This window comes from Eschscholzia californica, unplaced genomic scaffold (genome assembly GCF_041429995.1).
Source record: "Eschscholzia californica isolate CP2 unplaced genomic scaffold, dmEscCali1.0.p SCAF_3, whole genome shotgun sequence".
NCBI lineage: Eukaryota > Viridiplantae > Streptophyta > Magnoliopsida > Ranunculales > Papaveraceae > Eschscholzia > Eschscholzia californica.
This window is the reverse complement of record NW_028238420.1, coordinates 25106633-25127450: the sequence shown is the minus strand read 5'-3', so window position 1 is coordinate 25127450 and position 20818 is coordinate 25106633. Positions and strand designations below refer to the sequence as shown.

The following is a 20818-nucleotide window of genomic DNA, read 5'->3' as shown; positions in this document are numbered from 1 at the left end:
TGATTTAGGCAAGTTCCCTTATTCAAAGACACTTGATAGACCGTGTTTCCGATCTTGTTAATTTTGTGGGAGAAATTTCTTCCTTGCAAAACTCTCATAGAACTAAATACTTAAGATCCTCAACGACTGGCATATAGAATTCCTGATAAGTCTTTAAAGCATCAAACACGTTTCTACCCCTTACCCCCTATATTTCGGGATTGATGTAGGCATCGACCTTAATAACGCGGACCCCCCTTATTTTCTCTGTAATCCCAGGACAGACCTTGTTACATTTGAGCTAGAACAGGGCTTAGGTGCCTAAGACAATTGTATCGACCCCCTGATTGTGGCTTGACACGGGTTAACCTGTTGTGGCTTCTGGTCCTTTCATGACTTATTGACCGTAGTCCACTGGTAACCATTTTTTTGGATCATCACAATCCTATTACATACAAGTTCATCTCAAGTTTACTGCTTAGTAAAAGGTATCTCAAGCCTTCCCCTTGATTTCATCTCAAGAAATCAAGACTCTGATGGTGTTTGGAGTAATATTAAGTTCTACATTCAAACTACAACGAATTTGTGTGCAATACCAACAGAAGAAAAAAAGCACCTAATTTGCGAAGACAAGGCAACTGAGAAACTTGATGTCAGCACATTCATATTACTGATCCTCCAAACAAATCTCTTGCATATTGAAGCTCTAAAAATTTCGGCAATGACTACAAAAGCAAAATCTGTCGCACTTACAATGGCACAAGAACTAATATGTGAACAGAGAATATATTCCAACATTATAATACTTTTAGTACATCTCAAACTAAGATAAACAAATTGAGCCCTAGAAAAAAAAATCTTGGGTTACATTATCAGTACATAGAGCACTTAGATACATTTTTGGAATTTTCTAAGGCCAATTTGAAAGGTAAACCAACAGGATGGAAGAAACAAACAACCATCACGTACCCACCAAATATTTGGGGTGTTTAATTCATGTTTTATCGTGGCGGCACCTCTTCGCCACGTTCTCGAGCAACTGAAGCTGAAAGAATTCCAAGATCATGATTATAGAATGTTAGTGCTGACTCACACTCAGCAATTATTCTTGTAATCGAGGTAGATTGCTCGTCAGCTGTCGATTCAGATGATCCTACGGCAACTGCTGCATGCGAGTCTCGGAGATTCCTCAAGTTCCATAGAAACTGGGAAATCAAATAAAAACACCATCATTTATTATCGTATACTATCATTTGTAACAGCGATAGAAGTATGTCTGGTGGAAAGTGTCTGGACATGTAAGAAAAAGTGCAAATCAAGAAGGCATCATAATTTATACAACAGTGTTGGCAAGGCACAAAAGTCAACTTCTCCTATTCCTGAGCTCAGAAAATAACACATAAGAGTGTTGAGAGGGCAAGGCCCATGTGAGCTTCCGTAAGAACAATTTAAAAAACTAATGACGAGCATTTATCCTGCAATTTTTACTGGTAAAACATTTTTCTGTCCATTTTCCTAAGGTGCCCATTTCAAAGCAGAAAATGTAAAAACGAAAATATAGAACAAAAAGTTCAGGAACGGTCATACCATAGTTAACGGCTTAAACCTATATTGGTAAGAATTGCAGAAAAAGAAAAGTGAAGATTGAATTGTTAAAACAGGAAATAAGCTTTAGTTTATGTATGAAATACATTCTATATGTTGTAAATAAATCCATAAAAATCATTCCAACTACTTTTATCCTTTTCTCCTCCTATGGATCAAGGCATAGATAAGAATATAAGATGGTTCTAAAGGAGAGATACTAATGTTCTACTTATCGTATTTAGCTCTTCCGGCCAATTTTATGGCGTCGTACAGGAAGAATGAGATATATCTACACCATTAGGCCACTGAAAGAGACAAAGAAGTGTTTCTCAGAGTAATAGTTAAAAAAGTTTAATGCTAACTACAAACATACCTTAAGGAGCATTTTATAAGCTTCCAACAAGCGATTGGCAGCTGGACCAAATCCATGCAACTGAGGTACCTCCATCATGTGTGTCCAGGGACGAATTTCCTGCAACAATAAAATCACAAAGACATCTGACAAATCTTTCTTGAAATTCAATACATTCTAACAAAACGGTTTCATATGTATTATGTCAGCAGTACATATCATAAACGCTTAATCTGTTAAATAGAGGTACTATAACGTGTATTATATTATTATGAGGATCAAGTCGCCTGAAATATTTAATTTCATTACTTTTATCAACAAAAGTTTCAAATCGAGAAACTAGAATCCAGTTGAACGTTGTCTTCAGAATCAGAAGAAAAGCCAGAGACCGACTCAGGTTAAGTCCAGATAGGAGGGTTCCCTTGTGACTCCAGGGGATGCAAGGCCAACTGCTGCCTTTCATGTTCCTAATTAGATTGAAGAAAAGTTTCTTAATGAATAGTTGTTGACTGTGTCATAACTCCCAGATAAATAACCAGATTTTGTTATTGCTTGGATAAGAACCTAAAATACAAGGAATAAATAGCACTTTCTTAGCGCACGTTGAAGTAAAAGCATGCTGGCACCTTGTTGTAAATCAAATTGAAGGACCTTGCAGTTTCCAGAAAAGATTCCAAATGTAACCGCAACTGTGACTCCACTTCTGTATACTCCTCGTCCGGATTGTAAGCATGCTACAGTGCAAAGGCCAATGATATACTTAGAAGCAGTCAAAATAGATAAAGTTAACACCCACAAAATAGGAGTAAATGAATTTTATTCCGATAAGAGGACCAAATAAAGCGAAAAAAAAAATTTCTTTCCTGAATGGTGGAGTTAGAGAAATTGGATAACAATGCGTATTGGAAAAAAAGAATTTGAACAGTAGATCCTATAATTTTTTGGCGTCAAGAAGCAGAAAGGAGTAAACCTTTGATGCCAAATCATCAACCATCTGTTGTAGGCTAGATAGCTTCTTTGAATGTTCAGAGAGCTTTAACTCCAGTTCAGATATATCAGGCCTGAAAGTGATTGAAGTACAGAACTAATGTTTTTTTTGTTAGGCAACTTGAACCTAAACATAAGATTTCTTCAACAATTAAAATAAGATACATTGTGCATCCAAAAACTTCACATGAATGTCGATTCTTGTCATCAGATTCTTTGAAGATTCAGATGAAAGCCTGGAAGTAGTCAAACATGTAATAAGAAAACCACGAGCAAGGCAACACATGAATCTATTTTGTCAAACACAACGCCTTCGACCCCCGATCAAAACACTCTATTTCACATTTTGACGCCTCAACTTTTGGTTTAGCGTGGTATTTCGTCATTTGAACAATCATATTATCAATAGAAGCCTATAAGAAAAAGTATTATCATTATCTGTTTATCTTACTGACTAATTTATTATGTTGTATATGGTAGTTACTTAGTAGATATTATACCTCTAGGTGATTTCATAGAATTCTTCCTCCAGGAGTACCCATCTGAGGTATCAAACAAGGATACCTTTTTCATATGTGAGGCATAAGCGTCTCGATGAAACGTCCAAAGATATAAGAGGCATATGGCCTCACATTTTTTTGGGCAAAAGTGGAAAGCGAATAACAGGGAATATGTAGTTAAACTCGAGCAATGCTCAGTGAGATGAAATAGATGAGCAAGCCATAAGACACAATAACTTAGTGATTATAAAGATGACAGAAGTATCCTTACGTAATGATATCTAAAGTTCATAATGAGGATGGACGCCTTACATTGATAGATGAGTAGATGACATTTAGCTCTTCTAGACTCTTTTGATTTTGCACTTGTATGCTTATGTATAAATTTTTTATGCCTTGAGTTTATGCAACACTAAGAGCATCAAGATTTTTTGTTTCTTAAACACTTGAGGCTTAATATTGTTGTATAGTAGAAAACTCTATCATGTTTTATTTCTCCATTAGTCTGGTATCATTATTCTTTCGATATTTACATGTGCATTTTACTGATGAATATTAAAGAGGACTTTGGAGGAGATATAAACACACTCCTTACTATAATCTAAATCGTAGATTCAGGTTTGAGCTATTGATCAATTAAAATATCAAGCCAAGAAATACTTATTGCTAAATAGGTAAATGTATTCTTCAGAAGCCATAATAGAAAATAGGTATAGCTGTATAGCCATATAGGAACTAGGAACCACTATCATGTTCTATATGCCTACCTAAATCCTTTTACGTAAGGTTAACAACAGCTGCCATGTCATACTACTCAAAAAGTGTTTGAAGGAAAATGTCCCAAAGCAACGTTGGGAACAAGAAAATGTGTACTCATACTTATTTAAATCCACATTCATATACAGGTGAAGTTTACTCATATGGATACTGCATATGATATGTGAATGACTGAGTAGACACATCTGAAAAGACTGGAAAAAGATATTGATATTAATAAGATATAAGGCCACTGGGCACTTGCGACTTCACATATTGGAATCTTCATTGTTTTGCAATTTCACCTTCATAGCACCCATCAACTTTTCATAATTGACATTCAGCTGAAAAGACTTACAATGGAAATATGGATTGAATCTGCACATCTGCAGGAAACAGCTTGCATTCTTCCGAGAATATTTGTGCTTGCCTCTCAGCAATGGCATCTACCAGTTGTATGTCCTTTGTCACTTGCTCATCAATACTACACAAAAGGAATGAACCGAATGTCAACTTATAATCCACTAAGGAACATTGCAGAAAACAAAACAGTACAAGTAATCAGTACATAGAAAAAACCAATAATAAGTGCCAAGATAATGAGATAATAAACTATCAAACCTCCATTCAGGGTTATCAGCATAACAGCTCGCCTCCACAAGATCCACAATAAGACGAAGCATTTCAGCACGATCTTCGTAGCTACCTCTTCCCTGATAATATAAAACGATTGACCCTAGAGTTGTAGGATGTAGATTTCAAAGGAGAACTGGGAATCAAAAACTCACTTGAATGGCTTCTGTATCTATGGTAGGTGTAATACCCAAAAACTTTGCTATCTCCGCCAAATCTAAAAATTAGAGGTCATTCATCACATTTTACATAAGGTACATAGATCATTGCCATACAGGATAGGTAGCAAATTATCCACATATTGTAGAAAAACTCACATTGGATGCGAGCAGTTTCCTCATCACGGTCCATGCCATCACCTAATGAATTTTGTTGTGAAAAGGGAGATTTATCACCTAGTAGCCTGTAGAACAGTAAAGAGAAAATGAGATACGTAATCAACAAAGCTTCAAAACCGAGAGAAGGAGAGGAAGTACTTAAAGAAAAGCCATTCAAGGAGGGCATATCGCTCCATGCCAGCAAACAAGAGAGACTGAGAGGGAGCATTTGATCTTGGGTAACTTAGCAATCGTAGCTTCCTTTGGATCTCTTCCATTTGCTTTGCTGCCATTCTTTAGCCAGAGAGCACGAAGAAAATGGTACCTTTATTTAGTAATAGAACTGAATCTTGCTGGACTAGTTCAGTTTTAGGATTCTGAAAAATCAAGCACTGCTCTTAAAAAGGATAATATATTGAGCATAGTGATACTGCTAAGGAAGCAGGGTATGAGAGTCACAAAGGTCTCAAAGACGAAGGCCATCACAAAGCAAGAAAGAGAGAGACAAGCATGATTCAAAAATCAAAAATTTATACAAACAAAAACATAAAATAAATTTCCAAACTTAGAATAAAGAAATAAGACAAAAAAGCAGTCATAAATAAATCTTGATAAATCCCAACATAAAGGCATAAGTTACAATTTGGTACAGGCATTTCAACAATTATTAGTAATTAAAGCTCTACAATTGATTCCTCACACTACTTCATAATCTGGGAAAATCATTTCTTCAGATTTTAATTACTATACTCTGAGTTGAAAACTAACATGAAATATATTCCTAGTACCCACACGGCCACACAATTTCAAAGTCCCCATAAAGCATAAATTTGAAATTTCTCACAAAAAATCATTTAACGAAGACCAACTTAGAATTTAACTAAACACAGTTTCTATGAATACTACATCTACATCATTTGGACATTTTCTCAAACACATTGAGAGCTCCACTCTAAGGGGTCTAAAATTCAGTAAGAATAACCCATCAAAAGATCCAGTAAATATCAAAAGTAAAAACACAAACAACTACCAAAACTAGATTGATCTGAACAAGCATTTAACTAACATATATGAGTTCTCGAACCAACTAAGGGTCTGTTTGTTACGTGGGGAAGTACTTAGATTTGAAAAAAAAAACTTTTTCTAATAGGAAAGAAAATCAAAATTTTCACATGTGACTTTAAGTTAAAGTGTTTGGTAAGGTATTAGGAAAAGGTGCTTTCACAATTGGGGTTATTTTACTAATTTAATTTAGGGTTTTGGATTTTGGATTCTCCAAAGTAGGATTTCTATTATCTTCAATTAAAACAAAATCTGCAAATGAATTGGGGTTCCACATAGGTTTCAATATATCTTCCAATTTCAGATTTGAGGCTTTAGGTTTCAATGATTCAATCTAAGACTTAGGGTTTTCAATTTAGAAATTTAAGATGGTCAATTGGACGACATGGGTTTGCAATTGGACTTTAGCAAGGGTTTGCAATTCTACCCAAACTAATGAATGGGGAGAAGGCCTAACTTAACACCTTGACAATACCTAATACTTAAGAGGAATGCTACTATTAACTATTAAATATCAACTCATTATGGCTTAAATTGGAGGCAGCCAATACAGACTCCTGGAATGAACCCTAAATGACAATTGCCCAAATTTCAGAACTGGGGAATTATCTCTAGTATTAGGGAATTTTGCTTTGCCCAATTCTTTCATTGCCATTCAGGAAATCAAATTTTATTTTGTTCCATGACACAAAAACACTTAAATAGACAAGTATAAGAACTAATTGTACACAATGATTAGGGCAAAATGAAAATTATAGGCATAACAATGCTTAAAGAAACATTACTTACCTTAGTTACCTAAAAAGTATATAATCCCTTGATTAGTTGATTACTTGACTTTGTTTATGAAGAACCCTAGATTTCTAACTCTGAATCTTCAGTTTATATATGCATTATAGAGAGATGATGATGATGTTAGGGAAGCTGAGAAGGAGAAACTGATGAAGACCTCTCACCTCTCGATTAGATTCACGGTTCAATCTCTCTCTCTCGGTCTCGAATTCCTCACGGTTTAGAAGTTCAGAGTTTTAGAACTCACGCTTCTTTCTTTCTCTTTACTCAAGTTTGAAAACAGAAAAAAAAAAAAAAAAAGTTAATTCCTATATGGCCCCCTACTTTGTGACCAGCTTCCTTTATGGCCCCAAATTTCTGTAAATTCAAATATGGCCCCCTATATTCATGGAAATGTCATAACTACCCTTCCCATTAATATATTTTCAAAATAAAATTAAAAACAAAAACCTAAATTCCACCTCACTTCCCTCTCCACCACTCATCTCTCTCCAACTCACCTCTCTCTCTTTCTCCAACTCACCTCTCTCTCTCTCCAAGTCAGCACTCTCATGAAGGTCGCCGGCCGGAAAATTTTCCGGCCGGCGACCTTCAAACTTAAAAAAAAAAAAAAAAAAAAAAATTTCACTCACCTCTCTCTCTCTCCAAGTCAGCATTATCATGAAGGTCGCCGGCCGGAAAATTTTCCGGCCGGCGACCTTCAAACTTAAAAAAAAAAAAAAAAAAAAAAAATTCACTCATCTCTCTCTCTCTAAAAATTCCGGCGAAGGGGGTTTCCCTTCGCCGGAATCTGGTCTGTTCTTTTTTTTTTTTTTAAGTTTGAAGGTCTCCAGCCGGCGACCTTCATGATAGTGCTGACTTGGAGAGAGAGAGAGAGGTGAGTGAAAAAAAAAATTCTTTTTTTTTTTAAGTTTGAAGGTCGCCGGCCGGAAAATTTTCCGGCCGACGACCTTCATGAGAGTGCGGACTTGGAGAGAGAGAGAGAGAGATGTGAGTTGGAGAGAGAGGTGAGTTGGAGAGAGAGGTGACGTGGAGAGAGATGAGTGGTGGAGAGGGAAGTGAGGTGGAATTTAGTTTTTTGTTTTTAATTTTATTTTGAAAATATATTAATGGGAAGGGTAATTATGACATTTCCATGAAAATAGGGGGCCATATTTGAATTTATAGAAATTTGGGGGCCATAAAGGAAGCTGGTCACAAAGTAGGGGGCCATATAGGAATTAACTCAAAAAAAAACACCCCTGGGTCTTTTACCGAACTAACCCTACCCCTTCGGAAAATTAGCAGAACTACCCCTGGTTGCAGCCAGGGCCTAGGGCTGGGAAAAAAGACCGTTAGACCGTAAACCGCCCGGTGTCCGCCCGAGTCCGGGGACGTCCGAGATCGCCCGAAATCCGAACGGGTCAAGACCGGACCGCTCGAGTAGAGTTGTCGGGCCGGTCTCGGTTTTGAAGCTCTGACCGGATGCCATATTACCAAGGTCGGACCTCCCGGACCGATTTCTTAATAACCGTTAGATTAAAACAATTAGATCACGTTACCAACCGTTGGATTAAGGGTTTTCCCCTGGGTATAAATCGATTTTTCATTCAACCCAACCTCATTATTCTCGTCTCCTCTCTCTCTCATCTCCCGAACTCTCGTCTCTTCTCTGTCTCCGCTCTCTCTCTCGTCTCCTCTCTCTATCTCAACTCTCTCACTTGTCTCGTCTACTCTCTGTCTCATAGTTAAAGAAGAACGAAGTGGAAGAAGAACAGACTTGAAGAAGAAAGAAGAAGAATAACGTTGAACAAAAACGAAGAAGAAAAACAACAAATAGATCGCCCGAAGGCAAACAACAAATACATGATGAAGATCTGTTTTTTAAGATCTATTGGTTCTTAAGATTTAGTTCTAGTTGTTTCTTTTTAACATTTGTTTCATATTGTCTCTTTTTAAGTCTGTTTGTTCTTGTTTCTTCTTAAGAGGTGATGAAGATCTATTTCTTTAAGATCTATTATTCTTCTTGATATCTATTTCATCTTGTTTCTTCTCATCATCTTGATTCACAAATTTGCCCTAATTTTAGCCCTAAAGTTTGCCCTAATTTTGGCCCTAAAATTTGCCCTAATTCGACCCTAAAAGTTGCCCTAATTGATTTATTTAGTGCGGAACCCGGACCGATACCCGGGTACCAGAAGAAAAGAATCGGCTACGGGCGGGCTTTGGACAGACGACTTTGAGGTTTTGACCGGACCGGACCGACCGAAATTTCTATCGGGCATATTGATGTTGGGCCCGGACCGCCCGAGCCCGATTGAAATCGTACCGCGGGTAAGCCCGACCGGATCGATTCCCAGCCCTAGCCAGTGGTGGCAAAGAGAGAGATGATTCCGTGTGAGAGAGGTTACAGATGAGTGACAGAGAGAGGCATGCGAGAGAGTGAGTGACAGAGAGAGACAGACGAGAGAGATTTGAGTTCTACAAAGATGCTTCAAGAAACAAATAACTCAAGAGCCTGCAGTATTTGATCGATTTTAAGAAGCATGAAAGCCCACTGATTGATTGAGAGACTAAAGATTGTGCAACGACACTGATAAATCAAAGGCCTCACCATTATTCCTCTCCTCGTCCTCGCCGACTTCCGATTCCTCTTATAGGTCTAGATTGCAAATTCAGTTTGCATAACTGAATTTGCTGAATCTGAATTAGTTGTTTGTTTTTTATATATGTCTGAATCTGAATTAGTTGTATCTAAATTGTTTTAACTAAATTTGTTGAATCTGAATTTAGTTGAATCTGAACACAAGTTTGATGTTTGTTTTTTAGATCTGAATCATGACATCTGAATTAGGATAATGACGTTTATACCCCTCGTTAGTATTTTTTAGGGAATTTAGGTGGATTGACCTTTGACTGGGTCAAATTTGTTAAAATGACCCTTATTTCCAAGTATTGGTCAAATGACCCTAATTTAGCCATAAACTTCCATATTTGCCCCTCACTATAAAAGATTGTCTAAATAATCTAGACAACCTAATTTGGCCAAAATCAGAGTTTACTCTCTCTCTCTCTCTCTAGTCGACCGAAAAAGGGAAGCAATTCTCTCATCTTTCTCATTCTCGGGCACTCTCTCTGAATCGAACAATCTTTCTCACGCAACACTCTCAATCGATCACTCTCTTTGATTCAGGTATCCCTCTCTCTCTCTCTTAAAAATTGGGAAACCTAACCCCCAAATTTAAATCCTAAATCCCTAGATTTTTTTTGGAGCAAGCTCTAATAGGGTTTTAATGGAGGCTTCTAATTAGGATTTTAATGGAGGCTAAGCTTCTAGTTAGGGTTTTAATGGAGGTTAACTAGGATTCTTACTTCTTTGAGTTCATGACATCCCATATTTTATTAGTAATATATATTTAGGGTTTAGGGAAATAATGCCCACATAATAAATATAGCACATAACCTGTTTGTAGAAATGTCAGAGTGAAGATAATAGCTAGTGGGTTTGTAACATTGAATTCAGAAGTTAATTTCAGAAAGTTGATAACATTCATCCACTTTTTCCTTGTTGATTTTAAGTATATCCATGAATTGGTTCTGAAATTTTGTTGGAATATTTATTGGGTTCAACTTGGTATGATTTTGATGATTACTCAAACCAATGTTCTATGAACAAAAGTGGTGTTACAGAATTCATCTTCCAATGAAGAATGGAAAGACCTAAATTTCCATTGTTTGAATCGTTTTGGCTTCAATACATATTTTCTCTCTTGTAGTTATAGGTCTAAAAGAAGGGGAACATGGGTTTTATTCAAACTTAGCAGCCAATCATGGACAAGCAACAATAATAAGTTGAATCAACCATGGCTTATTTTTGTGAACAAGATATGAGGGGAATCTATTGAGTTAATTAATAGATATAACAAGAGTAAGAGGAGAAAAGGCATAATAGGCATAACACTTCAATTCCATTCAATAGAATCAATATGAGCATTTGAAACATTTAAATCAAATTGGGATTTAAAAGAATCTGATTAGGGTTTGGGTTGGAGTCTTTTTTTCTTAAAAGAAATGAGAAATACACAGTGTGCGATACGGTAGAGACTAGAGAGGGAAGGGAAAGATGATTGCATTTCTGTAATTAAGTATCCAAAGTGTGACTTATAAGTACTTGTTGGTAAGGGTACAGTTGTACCTTTTTTTACGTGTGTTGATCTAGAAAATCCTACGGTCAATGTAGCTCAAGCTCATAACTCCCCGTATGAGCTTGAGCTCATTGAATCAAGGCTCAAAATAGTAAACATTAGGTTACAAGATTCATTTTATTGTTTGTTACTAAAAGTCTTTGAGGTCCCTTGATGTAGAAACCTCCAAATTATGCAGAAAAAACTTGTTGTTACCCTCTATAATCAAATAAGACTTGAAAAATAAAACTGACATTTTTGTTTGGAGCTAGAAATCTTTTTCTTGGTAGAGCTAGATACAATTTAGATGAGATCATTGAAGTTGTTAAATATATTCATGTAACTATATACATGTGTGATTCTACCAAAAATAGGTGCTAAAATTAGCAAAAGGGAATAGATGACATAACGTATCGTTGGAAATCCCTTTCATAAACACCGGACGAGCTGTTAAGGGGGCGATTCTTGCTCTCTATAATCTGTTAATTATGATTAAATTGTTCTATTCATTCATTTGATTTTTCTTCTTTACTGAGTTTGTTGTATTCATTTATTTGTGATCTACTTCATTTGATTTTTCTTCTTTACTGAGTTTGTTGTATTCATTTATTTGTGATCTACTTCCTTAGACTTTCGGTAATTATATATGAGCTCATTATTAACATTCATTATATATTGTTGTTATTGTATTATCTTAAGTAACTCATATAAATACATAAAGCTATATGGTCTGATCTTAAGCAAAGTGTGTATAATGTTCATAGTTGTTCTTAAGAAAAGTGTGGATAACTCCCATTGAGATTGCTGAATTATGAAATTGTGTTATATATGTTTCTTCACATGTTTATTATATTGTTCACTTATACATGTTTCTTCATAAGAATCTATTGTGTTTGAATGCACATCAATATCTGATATTTTGTTTGGGTAAGTTATATTTAGTACTAAAATTGGAGGTTGACAATATGATTTCTTATTTGTTATGCAGGATGACACGTAACTTACCATTAAAGACTAAAGAAGCACCTCGTGCGAAAGTGACATGCATTTCAAGGATCGAGGATATGATTTATGTTAAAGATAACTTGAAAAATGATAGACAAAAGCAAATGTTCAAAGAAAGTTGTTTTGGACATCTTTTAGAGGTAAATGACCTTAAGTTTTGTTATGTACTTGTGCATAACATGTTGCTGCGTGAAACTAAATCATCGGATATGGATGATGGTTCGATGAAGATTTTTGTGGGTAAGAAGGAATTGAAGTTTTCAGTTGTTGACTTCTCTGAGATTATGGAGTTGAAATATGTGAAAGTAGATGAAGAAGACACGCTTGTAGAAGACATGGAGGAAGATCTTGACGAGGTATCATTGAGAGAGAAATACTTTTCAGAAGAGTCAAGCATCAACAAGGAAGTCTTAAAGAGATGTATTGAAGACTGTGAAGTTGATGTAGATAAAGTTAAGCTTTGTTTATTGTTGTGCCTAGACTATTTTTTGTTAGGTAAAGATGCTCGTAGGACGAGTGTAGATACAGAACATATAGAGTTGGTGGATAATATAGAGAAATTCAATAAATTTCCTTGGGATCCTAAGGTTTTCCAACGCACTTTATCTTGCCTGAAGAAGGCATTGCCTCGTGCAATGGAATCAAAGAAAGAGAAGAAGAAAAATGGAATAACTTATTATTTGAGTGGCTGCCCATTTGGATTTCAGGTAATGTTATTTGATTTTATTTTCTAATTTTTATTAGTTTTACACAATGAGTTCAAATCTAATAACTTTTTAAATTTAAAGAATAGCTTTGTGAAACTGTCTTTGTTGTAATTGATTGCAGGTTTGGGCATACGAATGCCTACCCACAGTTGCAGAAGAATGCGCAAACCGAAAAGCAGGAGGGAATGGCGATCCTCTCATCGTTAAGTGGAATTCCAAATGCAAACCTGCCACTTTTGAATCATTAAGGAAAAAATTTGTAGATCCAAATGTAAGATGTTTGTCTCAAATCCTCTTATAATTCACGTATTCTTTGTAACCCTATAATTACTTATACTAACATGTTCATCTTCCAATGATTTTAGGTGGAAGTGACACCTTATAATAGAGAAGGTGAGAAGATAGAGAAGAGACTTCAGTGTAAGAGAGGCCACGGAGCGAAACCGAGCTACTTAAGAAAGAGATTTTTGACCTTAGAGAAGATCTTCGTCGACGTGACGAGATAATAAAAAATTGGGAATCAAAAAAAATATGTGTTTGTGGTGGATTAGAGAGATCTGAAGAAGATATGGAAGAGAAATCACAGAAGCTTATGTCCGAAATGGATAGAAAGGTACTTAATTAGTAGTAGTTTCCTTTTTTGTTTGAACTATATTTAGATTACATCATACAAGGTATTTATACAATAAAATTGCTTACCGTAGGATGATGTAGAAGACACCAATGCAGAGGAGAACCTCTCAGAGTTCCATGACCGTTTGTCTCCGGAGGTAACGTTATTTGGTAGTGTAGTTGCATAACTATTTCATTATATTGAGGAGTTTGCATATCGGTTTATTGCAGGAGACTCTAGGCGATAATGGTGTAGATGAGCGTCTTGATCAAATGGAAAATGAATGTTTTACAAAGGTAATATATATGCGTGTATTAGTATTTGTAATCATTTGAACAAAGAAGGTATTTAGTGAAAAAAATTTGTAGGGTGCGACAGATGTGGTGGGAGATGATGTTGATGGAGTGAAGAAATTTCCTTTGTCTGAGATGAGAGAAGGTCAATCCGGCCCCCAATTGCAAGAAGATTTGATGGAGGTAATAAAATTTATATGAGGCTAAAAATTTATGTTTTGAGACTATTATAATTGGTTCTTTTTTATTCCTCTACCTAATTTATTTATATTTTAGGATGCGACCGAACGGTCATTAGACACGATATATAGCGTGTTTAGTGAGGTGTTTAAGGTAGATGAAGATGCAAATGCTGTTAACGATGCTCGAGTGAAGGAAGTTGACGATATATTAAAAAAGTATCCGTCTGTAGCCCTAAGACCTCCTAGAGATAGCATTCAAACCAATAAATCACCTTACGTAGGGATGAAAAGGAAAAAATGTAACGCTCGTGAAACATTTGACGTCAACGATACTCTTAGATTTATGTCGTGGGTAAATGCATGGAAGAAGCACCAGTAAGTACCTATTTTAGAATTTACTATAATATGAATTTTCTCTTCATAATTATAATAGCTATATATTTGACTCATGAGTACCTTTAACAGAACAAACCTACGTATAAATGTTGGCATTGCAACCGTAGAAGGTAAATGGTTTAAACAGCTATGGATGCAGAACCATTGGTTGACATGCGAGGTATAGGACTATTGGAGTTATGTTTTTGTTTATATTTATACAATTTGTAGTCTAATTTAATGAAAGAGTGAAAGACTTGATTATCACTATCATTCATATGTTGCAGCAAATCGATGTTGGGTTGCATTACTACCGTACAAGAAGAAACTGTGACCCTTCAAGATTCAGGTTGGATTGGACAACGACCGACTGTTTCTTTTCTGTAAGTTTGTGATTATTATGTATTACGAAGTGTTTGTATCTTGTGTGTCATCTTTTATAACCCTTTGTTTCATTCCTTTTGTCAATCTCTTGTATCCTAGATTTCAGTCTCGTTAGGGACTAAGTGTTAATGCTTAGAATTTTTTATTTAGTTTAGCAGTATTGCTGGTAACTTTATAGTTCTTTGTGTGCCCCTCTCGTGTTTTGGTTATCTTCATTGCTACTCTTAGTAGTTTGGTTATAAACATGATCTAATATTCATGACTAATATTGTGTTTTCTTCTCTTTTTGTCGAAGCAACTACTACAAACTTGTCACGAGAAACCCCGTTTTCGGAAAGATCCATTGTTGGGCGAAGAAGACAGATGTTTGAAATATTTGAATGGAGAACTTCCACTAGCAAGCAAATCATGGAAGATGCTGACCCAAATATATTTTTCGGTTAATTGTAAAGGTGTTCATTGGGTCCTAGGTGTTGTTCACCTTAAACAAAGAAAGATCATAATCTACGACTCAATTCGTGGAGATGGACGACGGCAGACCAGGGGTATGAGTTTTTTAAAGTCTATGTTGCCATTTTTAATGAAAAAGTTGGAGGACAACGAAGGAGAAAAGAAAACTGGAAGAAGAATCCATGGGCAGTCGAACACGCTGATTTTGTCCCGCAACAAAAAAACACCAAATGTTTATCTCACAAATTGATATTAGTATAAATTATATTAGGCCACTTAACAACTGTATTATTACTAATTAGGAATGTCATATTTGTACCACAGGGATGACTGCGGACTTTATTTGCTCGTAAATTTCACCTGCAACCTTCAACTGCACAAGCTATTGACCATAAACTCTTTGTTGATTTCTTTACTCGAAACTCGAATTTTTCACTGAGAGCCCATAAACTCATCTTATCTTTTAATGCACTTTTGCATTAAATACCTCATACACTTTCACACCCAAGTCTTTCTTTCCTGAACCTGACCCTTCGTTTTCATCTTCATAGATGTTACACATAGATTCAAAACTACTCAGAAGTGGTGGTAGATCATGTAAAGGATGAACAATTATAGGCACATCAACATCTTCCGTACCTAAGTCTTCTAAAGGCTCCTTACCTTTAACTTTTTCCTGCTCGCAACCTCCTGCTCGCAACCACTTCTACCAAATGGATTTTCACTACGTACTTCAACATCATCAGATGATCCACCCCCTACATCAAAATTAACTTCATCAGAATATTCCCAAATCTCAGAACAACTCAAATCAAACAAATAGTCTTCTTGTTCTCTAAAACAAATGTCTGGTTTTAACTCTTCTGCGAGTTCTTCCTTTACACCCGAAGAACTCAAATCTACCACATAATCTTCTTCATCGAGAGAATAATGGTCATGTCTAAAATCTCCGGGTTCTTCTTCTCCACCTACCTCAACACTTTTTCTGATCATAGGTTCTTCTGTAACTGTTCTGTTTGGTGAGGTGGTCGGATAGCTAGTGAATGGAATGTTCAAATCTATCGAGCACACTTGTTCTCTTTGAGGAACTTCCTCTGGTATTAGGTATTCCTTTTCTACGTTTTTAGAGTGTGAACTACCTTCCATAGTAACATACAATGGAATGCACGTAGGGAAATTACCTTTGACAAGTGTCCAGAAAAATGTGAAGTCACGCTCAACCTGAATTTCCATAGGTGAAGGACTCTGAATCGTCGCCGGAACCATAAAACTCAATTTTGGCAAACTTGTCGTGCTATCTTCACATACTATTTCATTAACAACTTCACGAAATTCTCTAAGTGTAGTCCCGCCTGATACAACTATTCCGGCTTGTTTACCACCAATATACTTTATTTCGTTATTCACATTTTCTAATCTACCACCATGAAATAACCAAATGCTCACGGATTCCATTACGAATTACCCTACAAAACAAAGATAAGTTCATTATGTATACGTACTAAAATTACTACCAACTTCTAAAATACATACAAACATGACATGAATTTAACATGTAAATTGAAAACACATAAGATGAATTCAACATGTACAATGACAATCAAGCAATACATAAGATGAAATAATAAAAATGAAGTAAGACCAAACTTCAACAAACATGAAGATTCATTGAGGATTATTAACAAACACATGGTGAACATCACTTATGATGTTCTTAGGTCAAATGTTTGTACCTGTTTTAAGAAACAATAGATTGGTAAAAACGTAAAATTCTATAATGAAAATGACACTTAGTATGAAACTTATTGTTAACAAAACTTCATAGAGTCAAAGATAAATAACTTCTAACAACATGGATTGTTTTTACATCAATGATTTGTTCTTAAGGGAAATTTAAATGAAAATGACACTTAGTATGAAACTTATTGTTAACAAAACTTCATAGAGTCAAAGATAAATAACTTCTAACAACATGGATTGTTTTTACATCAATGATTTGTTGTTAAGGGAAATTTAGTGTACTAAAGCGATAAATCAAAGTAGTCTAATTCAATTGACATATGTTTCGACACTCAGGTAGGCTCTGATTCTGTAATCAAAGGGTGAACTTATTGGCACAAAATAAATCGAAAATAAAAAGAAATAGAGAAACACATATTACATATTAGAGAAATACAAACAAGTAAAGCAAATAAATTATAACAAGTGAATTTCTACATAAGTACAGGAGGTAAAGTCATATTCCAACCTATAAAGATCAACAATTCCATATGCTCGGGCTTCTATTGCAAACATATATATATATATATGTATATAAACATTCAATTCCATATGTTACTGATAGATTGTCTATTCATAGTTGATCTAGTATAAATGACCAGGGAAAATAGTAGCTAGAAGAGATCACCAAGTTCAAGGTTTTTCTGCATAATTTGGAGGTTTCTACATTAAATAACCTCAACGACTTTTAGAAATCACCCCCAGTTACTCAGCTATCAGCTCGTACTCGGGATCACCAAGTGGATCCTCGGCCGAAGTCCTGAGCCAGGGGTTAGGTGAACCACTCAGTGGACTCGGCTGACATCAACTGAGTCTGGCCACAACTGACTCGGCAAGTTAGTAGATGGCACGGATATTCTAAGTCTAACAGACAAAAATGAGTATAACTGACATGGATGTAAACACGTGTTCGGAAATAATATGTTGCCTGTCTACTACTCTACTTCATATATCTGTTGTAATATAACAAAGATAAAGATTCATAGCAATTGTGGGACCTCTATATCTAACACATGAATAAATTTTCTATGCCATTACTCAAAATTCCACATCCCAATCGAGACAAAGGAGTAAAGAACTTTAAAAAAAGAGTAAATTTTCGACTAATTCTAATCTCATCAACATAAATAAGTATTTAAAAGCTAAACATTTGAACCGACAGGAACAAGTTGCGCAAAACTTACTCCCTCTTCAAGCAGGAAACTATGAGTTCTGGGAGGAAACTTGTGGAGAGACAGTTTTATCTTCACTATGGCATTTAGACAAACAGGAGATGTGCTATATTTATTATGTGGGTAAGAACCCTAGTTAGACTCCATTAAAACCCTAATTGAAGTAGTTTGAAGATAAAACTTAAATAATGCCACTCATATAATACTAATAAAATCATGGATTTCATGAAATGAGATCTTCTCTCAAAACAGTAAGAACCCTAGTTAGACTCCATTAAAACCATAATAACGAGCCTCCATTAAAACCCTATAGTTGAACCGAAAAAAAAAACATCCAGAGAGAGAGATAGCGATACCTGCATCAAAGATATTAGTGTGTGTGAGAGATAGTGATCGATCCAAAGAAACGGCGCGAGAATGAGAAGTAAACGAAGAAGTTTATGGCTTGTTTTCATTCTACTAGAGAGAGTTTTACTCGGCTGATATCCTTGTTATTTTCGGTTGTCTAGATTATCTAGACATCCTTTTATAACGAGGGCAAATATGAAAGTTTAAGGCTAAAATAAGGTTATTTGTCCAATACTTCAAAATGAGGGTCATTTTAACAAATTTGACCCAGTCAAAGGTCAATCCACCTAAATTCCCTATTTTTTTACCAAATAAATAAAAGAAACCTAAATCCTTTCCTCATCTCTTTCGCTCTCAACAGTCACTCTCTAACTCTAATCCTTCCCTCATCTCCTTATCTCTCTCAACAACCACTCTCTAAGAAACCCTAGATATTTCCCTCATCTCTTTCAAATAAAAGAAACCCCAGATCCTTCCCTTATCTCTTTCTTTTTTTTCTCTCTCAACAGTCATTCTCTAAGAAACCCTAGATACTTCTCCCAGTTCTTTCTCTTTTTATTTCTCTCAACAGTCCCTTTCTATATAACCTATGGCAAATCTCCGGCGAGGGTTCAATCACGATGACCCTCGCAACCCAAATCGGTTCGATGCATAGTAAACTGTCTGGATAATGTTTCAGCTATAGATTCCATGAAATCTCTGTAAATTTCTAATTCAATATATCTACTAGCTACTTTTCCTTCCAACAAAAATAACTTTGGTGGTGATGTTGTGGTGGTTATTTGCGGTTTGGTATGGTATTCCGATCTGGTTGTGTGGTGGTGGTTCTGTTGTGTGGTGAATGTGTGTTGGTAGTGTTAACTATGGTGGTGGTGATGTTAACTATGCTGGTCGTGGTGTTAACTGTGGTGGTGGTGGTGGTGTGTTCCTGGTGGTGGTGGTCTATTCCTGGTGGTGGTGGTGGTGGTGGTGTGTTCTTGAAGAAGGGAAAAAGATGTATATGATTGTGTCATTTAAAGTTTATCAGGGGTATATGCTGTCTTTTGTAATTTTTCAGATTTTTGGTTCACTTTTCAGACTTGTTTTAAAGTCTGAAATGTATGGGCCTTTATTAAGCCAATTCAGACCTTGGCCCAATTCAGCCAGAATTTCAGAATTTCTTAAATCCAAAAAACAAACATCTGAAATCTAAATTGGATTCCAATTCAGATTTCAGATCTGAAAAAGTAAAAAAACAAACAGCACCTAAGTTTGCACTAGAAAGTTTTCGTACTCTACTTGAAGAAATATGGAGTTGAGCAAAAAAACGGAACGTGAATCATAAGAAATTCATTAAATTTTTAATAACTATATTCTTATATAAAACCGTAACAAAGTGTTTTTTTCTTGGTTTTTTACACTGTAAAGTAAGCAAATTTCAAACCATAATCGGTTAGAAAAGAACACTCAATATCTTTATCTTTCTTTTCCAGACTAACCTTGATTTCGTTAATAATCAAATCAGGTACAACATTGGATGATATTTTTGCCTTGTTTGCATTAGTAAAACTACGACTACAAATGTGCTAACATACTTCTTAAGATGAAATAATATGAAATGCCACACTTTGAACTACTTTGAACCATTTGGTTACAACCTTCAACTGAACATAGCACGACTGTCTGGTGAGGATGGTTCCTTTCATATCTAAACGTTGTCCAAATTTCATGGCATTTCTATATACCAACCTAAATTGATCAGCACTTCCACAGAACTAACTCCATTTCCATTTGCAATTTAATGCCCAAGGAGTATGATATTCAAAACTTACGTACTTCACAAAACATATGTGTGCCCATGATAGGGTCGGGAGATTTGGGCAAACACATTTTGCAAATTTAATGATTGCAAACTCAGTTTGCAAAGCAGGTCTTGCAAAACTGAGCTTGCAGTAAGTGCTTTCAGTAACAAACTCTCTGTTATAATCAAATAACATATACAGCCTAATGAAGATGTGATTGAAAAAAAAAAAAGAGAAACTAACTAATTTAAAGAGAATGAAGGTTGTCAGCAGATGAAGGAAGATGGGGCAAAAGTAATGCACTTAGAGATTAACCTTAGCAGCAATAGAAGAAAAACTACAAGATTTTGGCGACGACGAAGAACCAGATACGGAAAAGAAGATGAAGACGAATACAAAGAAGACAAAGCTAAAACCATGAGAGCTGATTAGGAAGATGTTGAGCAGCAATAGACGAAAAGCCATAAGATTTTGACAACAACAAACCAATCACGGAGAAGAATATGAAGATAGGTACGAAGAAGAATGAAACTACGACAACTGATTACAAATATGAAGATAAAGGTAAGAGGGAGAATATGAAGTATCGCTGCTTCAAGTT

At 35.7% G+C, this 20818-nt stretch overlaps 1 protein-coding gene and 1 long non-coding RNA gene across 5 annotated transcripts; one reads left to right on the top strand and one right to left on the bottom strand.

Moving 5' to 3' along the window:
• Positions 1-746: 746 nt before the first annotated feature.
• Positions 747-7246, bottom strand: AUG7 (nuclear matrix protein). 3 transcript variants are annotated; one of them, XM_086666804.1, is made up of 10 exons: positions 6284-7246; positions 5271-6206; positions 5112-5197; positions 4950-5011; positions 4783-4874; positions 4520-4645; positions 2889-2979; positions 2545-2652; positions 1940-2038; positions 747-1184 (listed from the first exon to the last, which is right to left on the bottom strand). In XM_086666804.1, exons 2-10 carry the CDS (start codon positions 5402-5404, stop codon positions 981-983), a joined length of 1002 nt encoding a protein of 333 aa, XP_086522930.1. In that variant the 5' UTR covers positions 5405-6206; positions 6284-7246; the 3' UTR covers positions 747-980. The 3 variants fall into 3 exon arrangements, with proteins under 3 accessions (XP_086522930.1, XP_086522928.1, XP_086522929.1); XM_086666802.1 differs by having other exon boundaries at positions 5271-5488; positions 6963-7246; XM_086666803.1 differs by having other exon boundaries at positions 5271-5405; positions 6963-7246.
• A 6910-nt stretch (positions 7247-14156) lies between these two features.
• Positions 14157-15210, top strand: LOC147549178 (uncharacterized). 2 transcript variants are annotated; one of them, XR_015238996.1, is made up of 4 exons: positions 14157-14303; positions 14394-14484; positions 14591-14686; positions 14983-15210. It is a non-coding gene; the product is annotated as an uncharacterized LOC147549178 (long non-coding RNA). The 2 variants fall into 2 exon arrangements; XR_015238995.1 differs by lacking the exon at positions 14983-15210 and having other exon boundaries at positions 14591-14813.
• The last annotated feature ends 5608 nt before the right edge of the window (positions 15211-20818 follow it).

Bases quoted from the DNA above. Each gene is read 5' to 3' on its own strand.
- AUG7 (XM_086666804.1), bottom strand. From the start codon at position 5,404: ATGGCAGCAAAGCAAATGGAAGAGATCCAAAGGAAGCTACGATTGCTA. The intron at 5,198-5,270 runs GTACTTCCTCTC...ACTGTTCTACAG, and splicing joins CTTGAATGGCTTTTCTTTAA to GCTACTAGGTGATAAATCTC. The intron at 2,039-2,544 runs GTGCCAGCATGC...TTATTGTTGCAG, and splicing joins TCAATTTGATTTACAACAAG to GAAATTCGTCCCTGGACACA.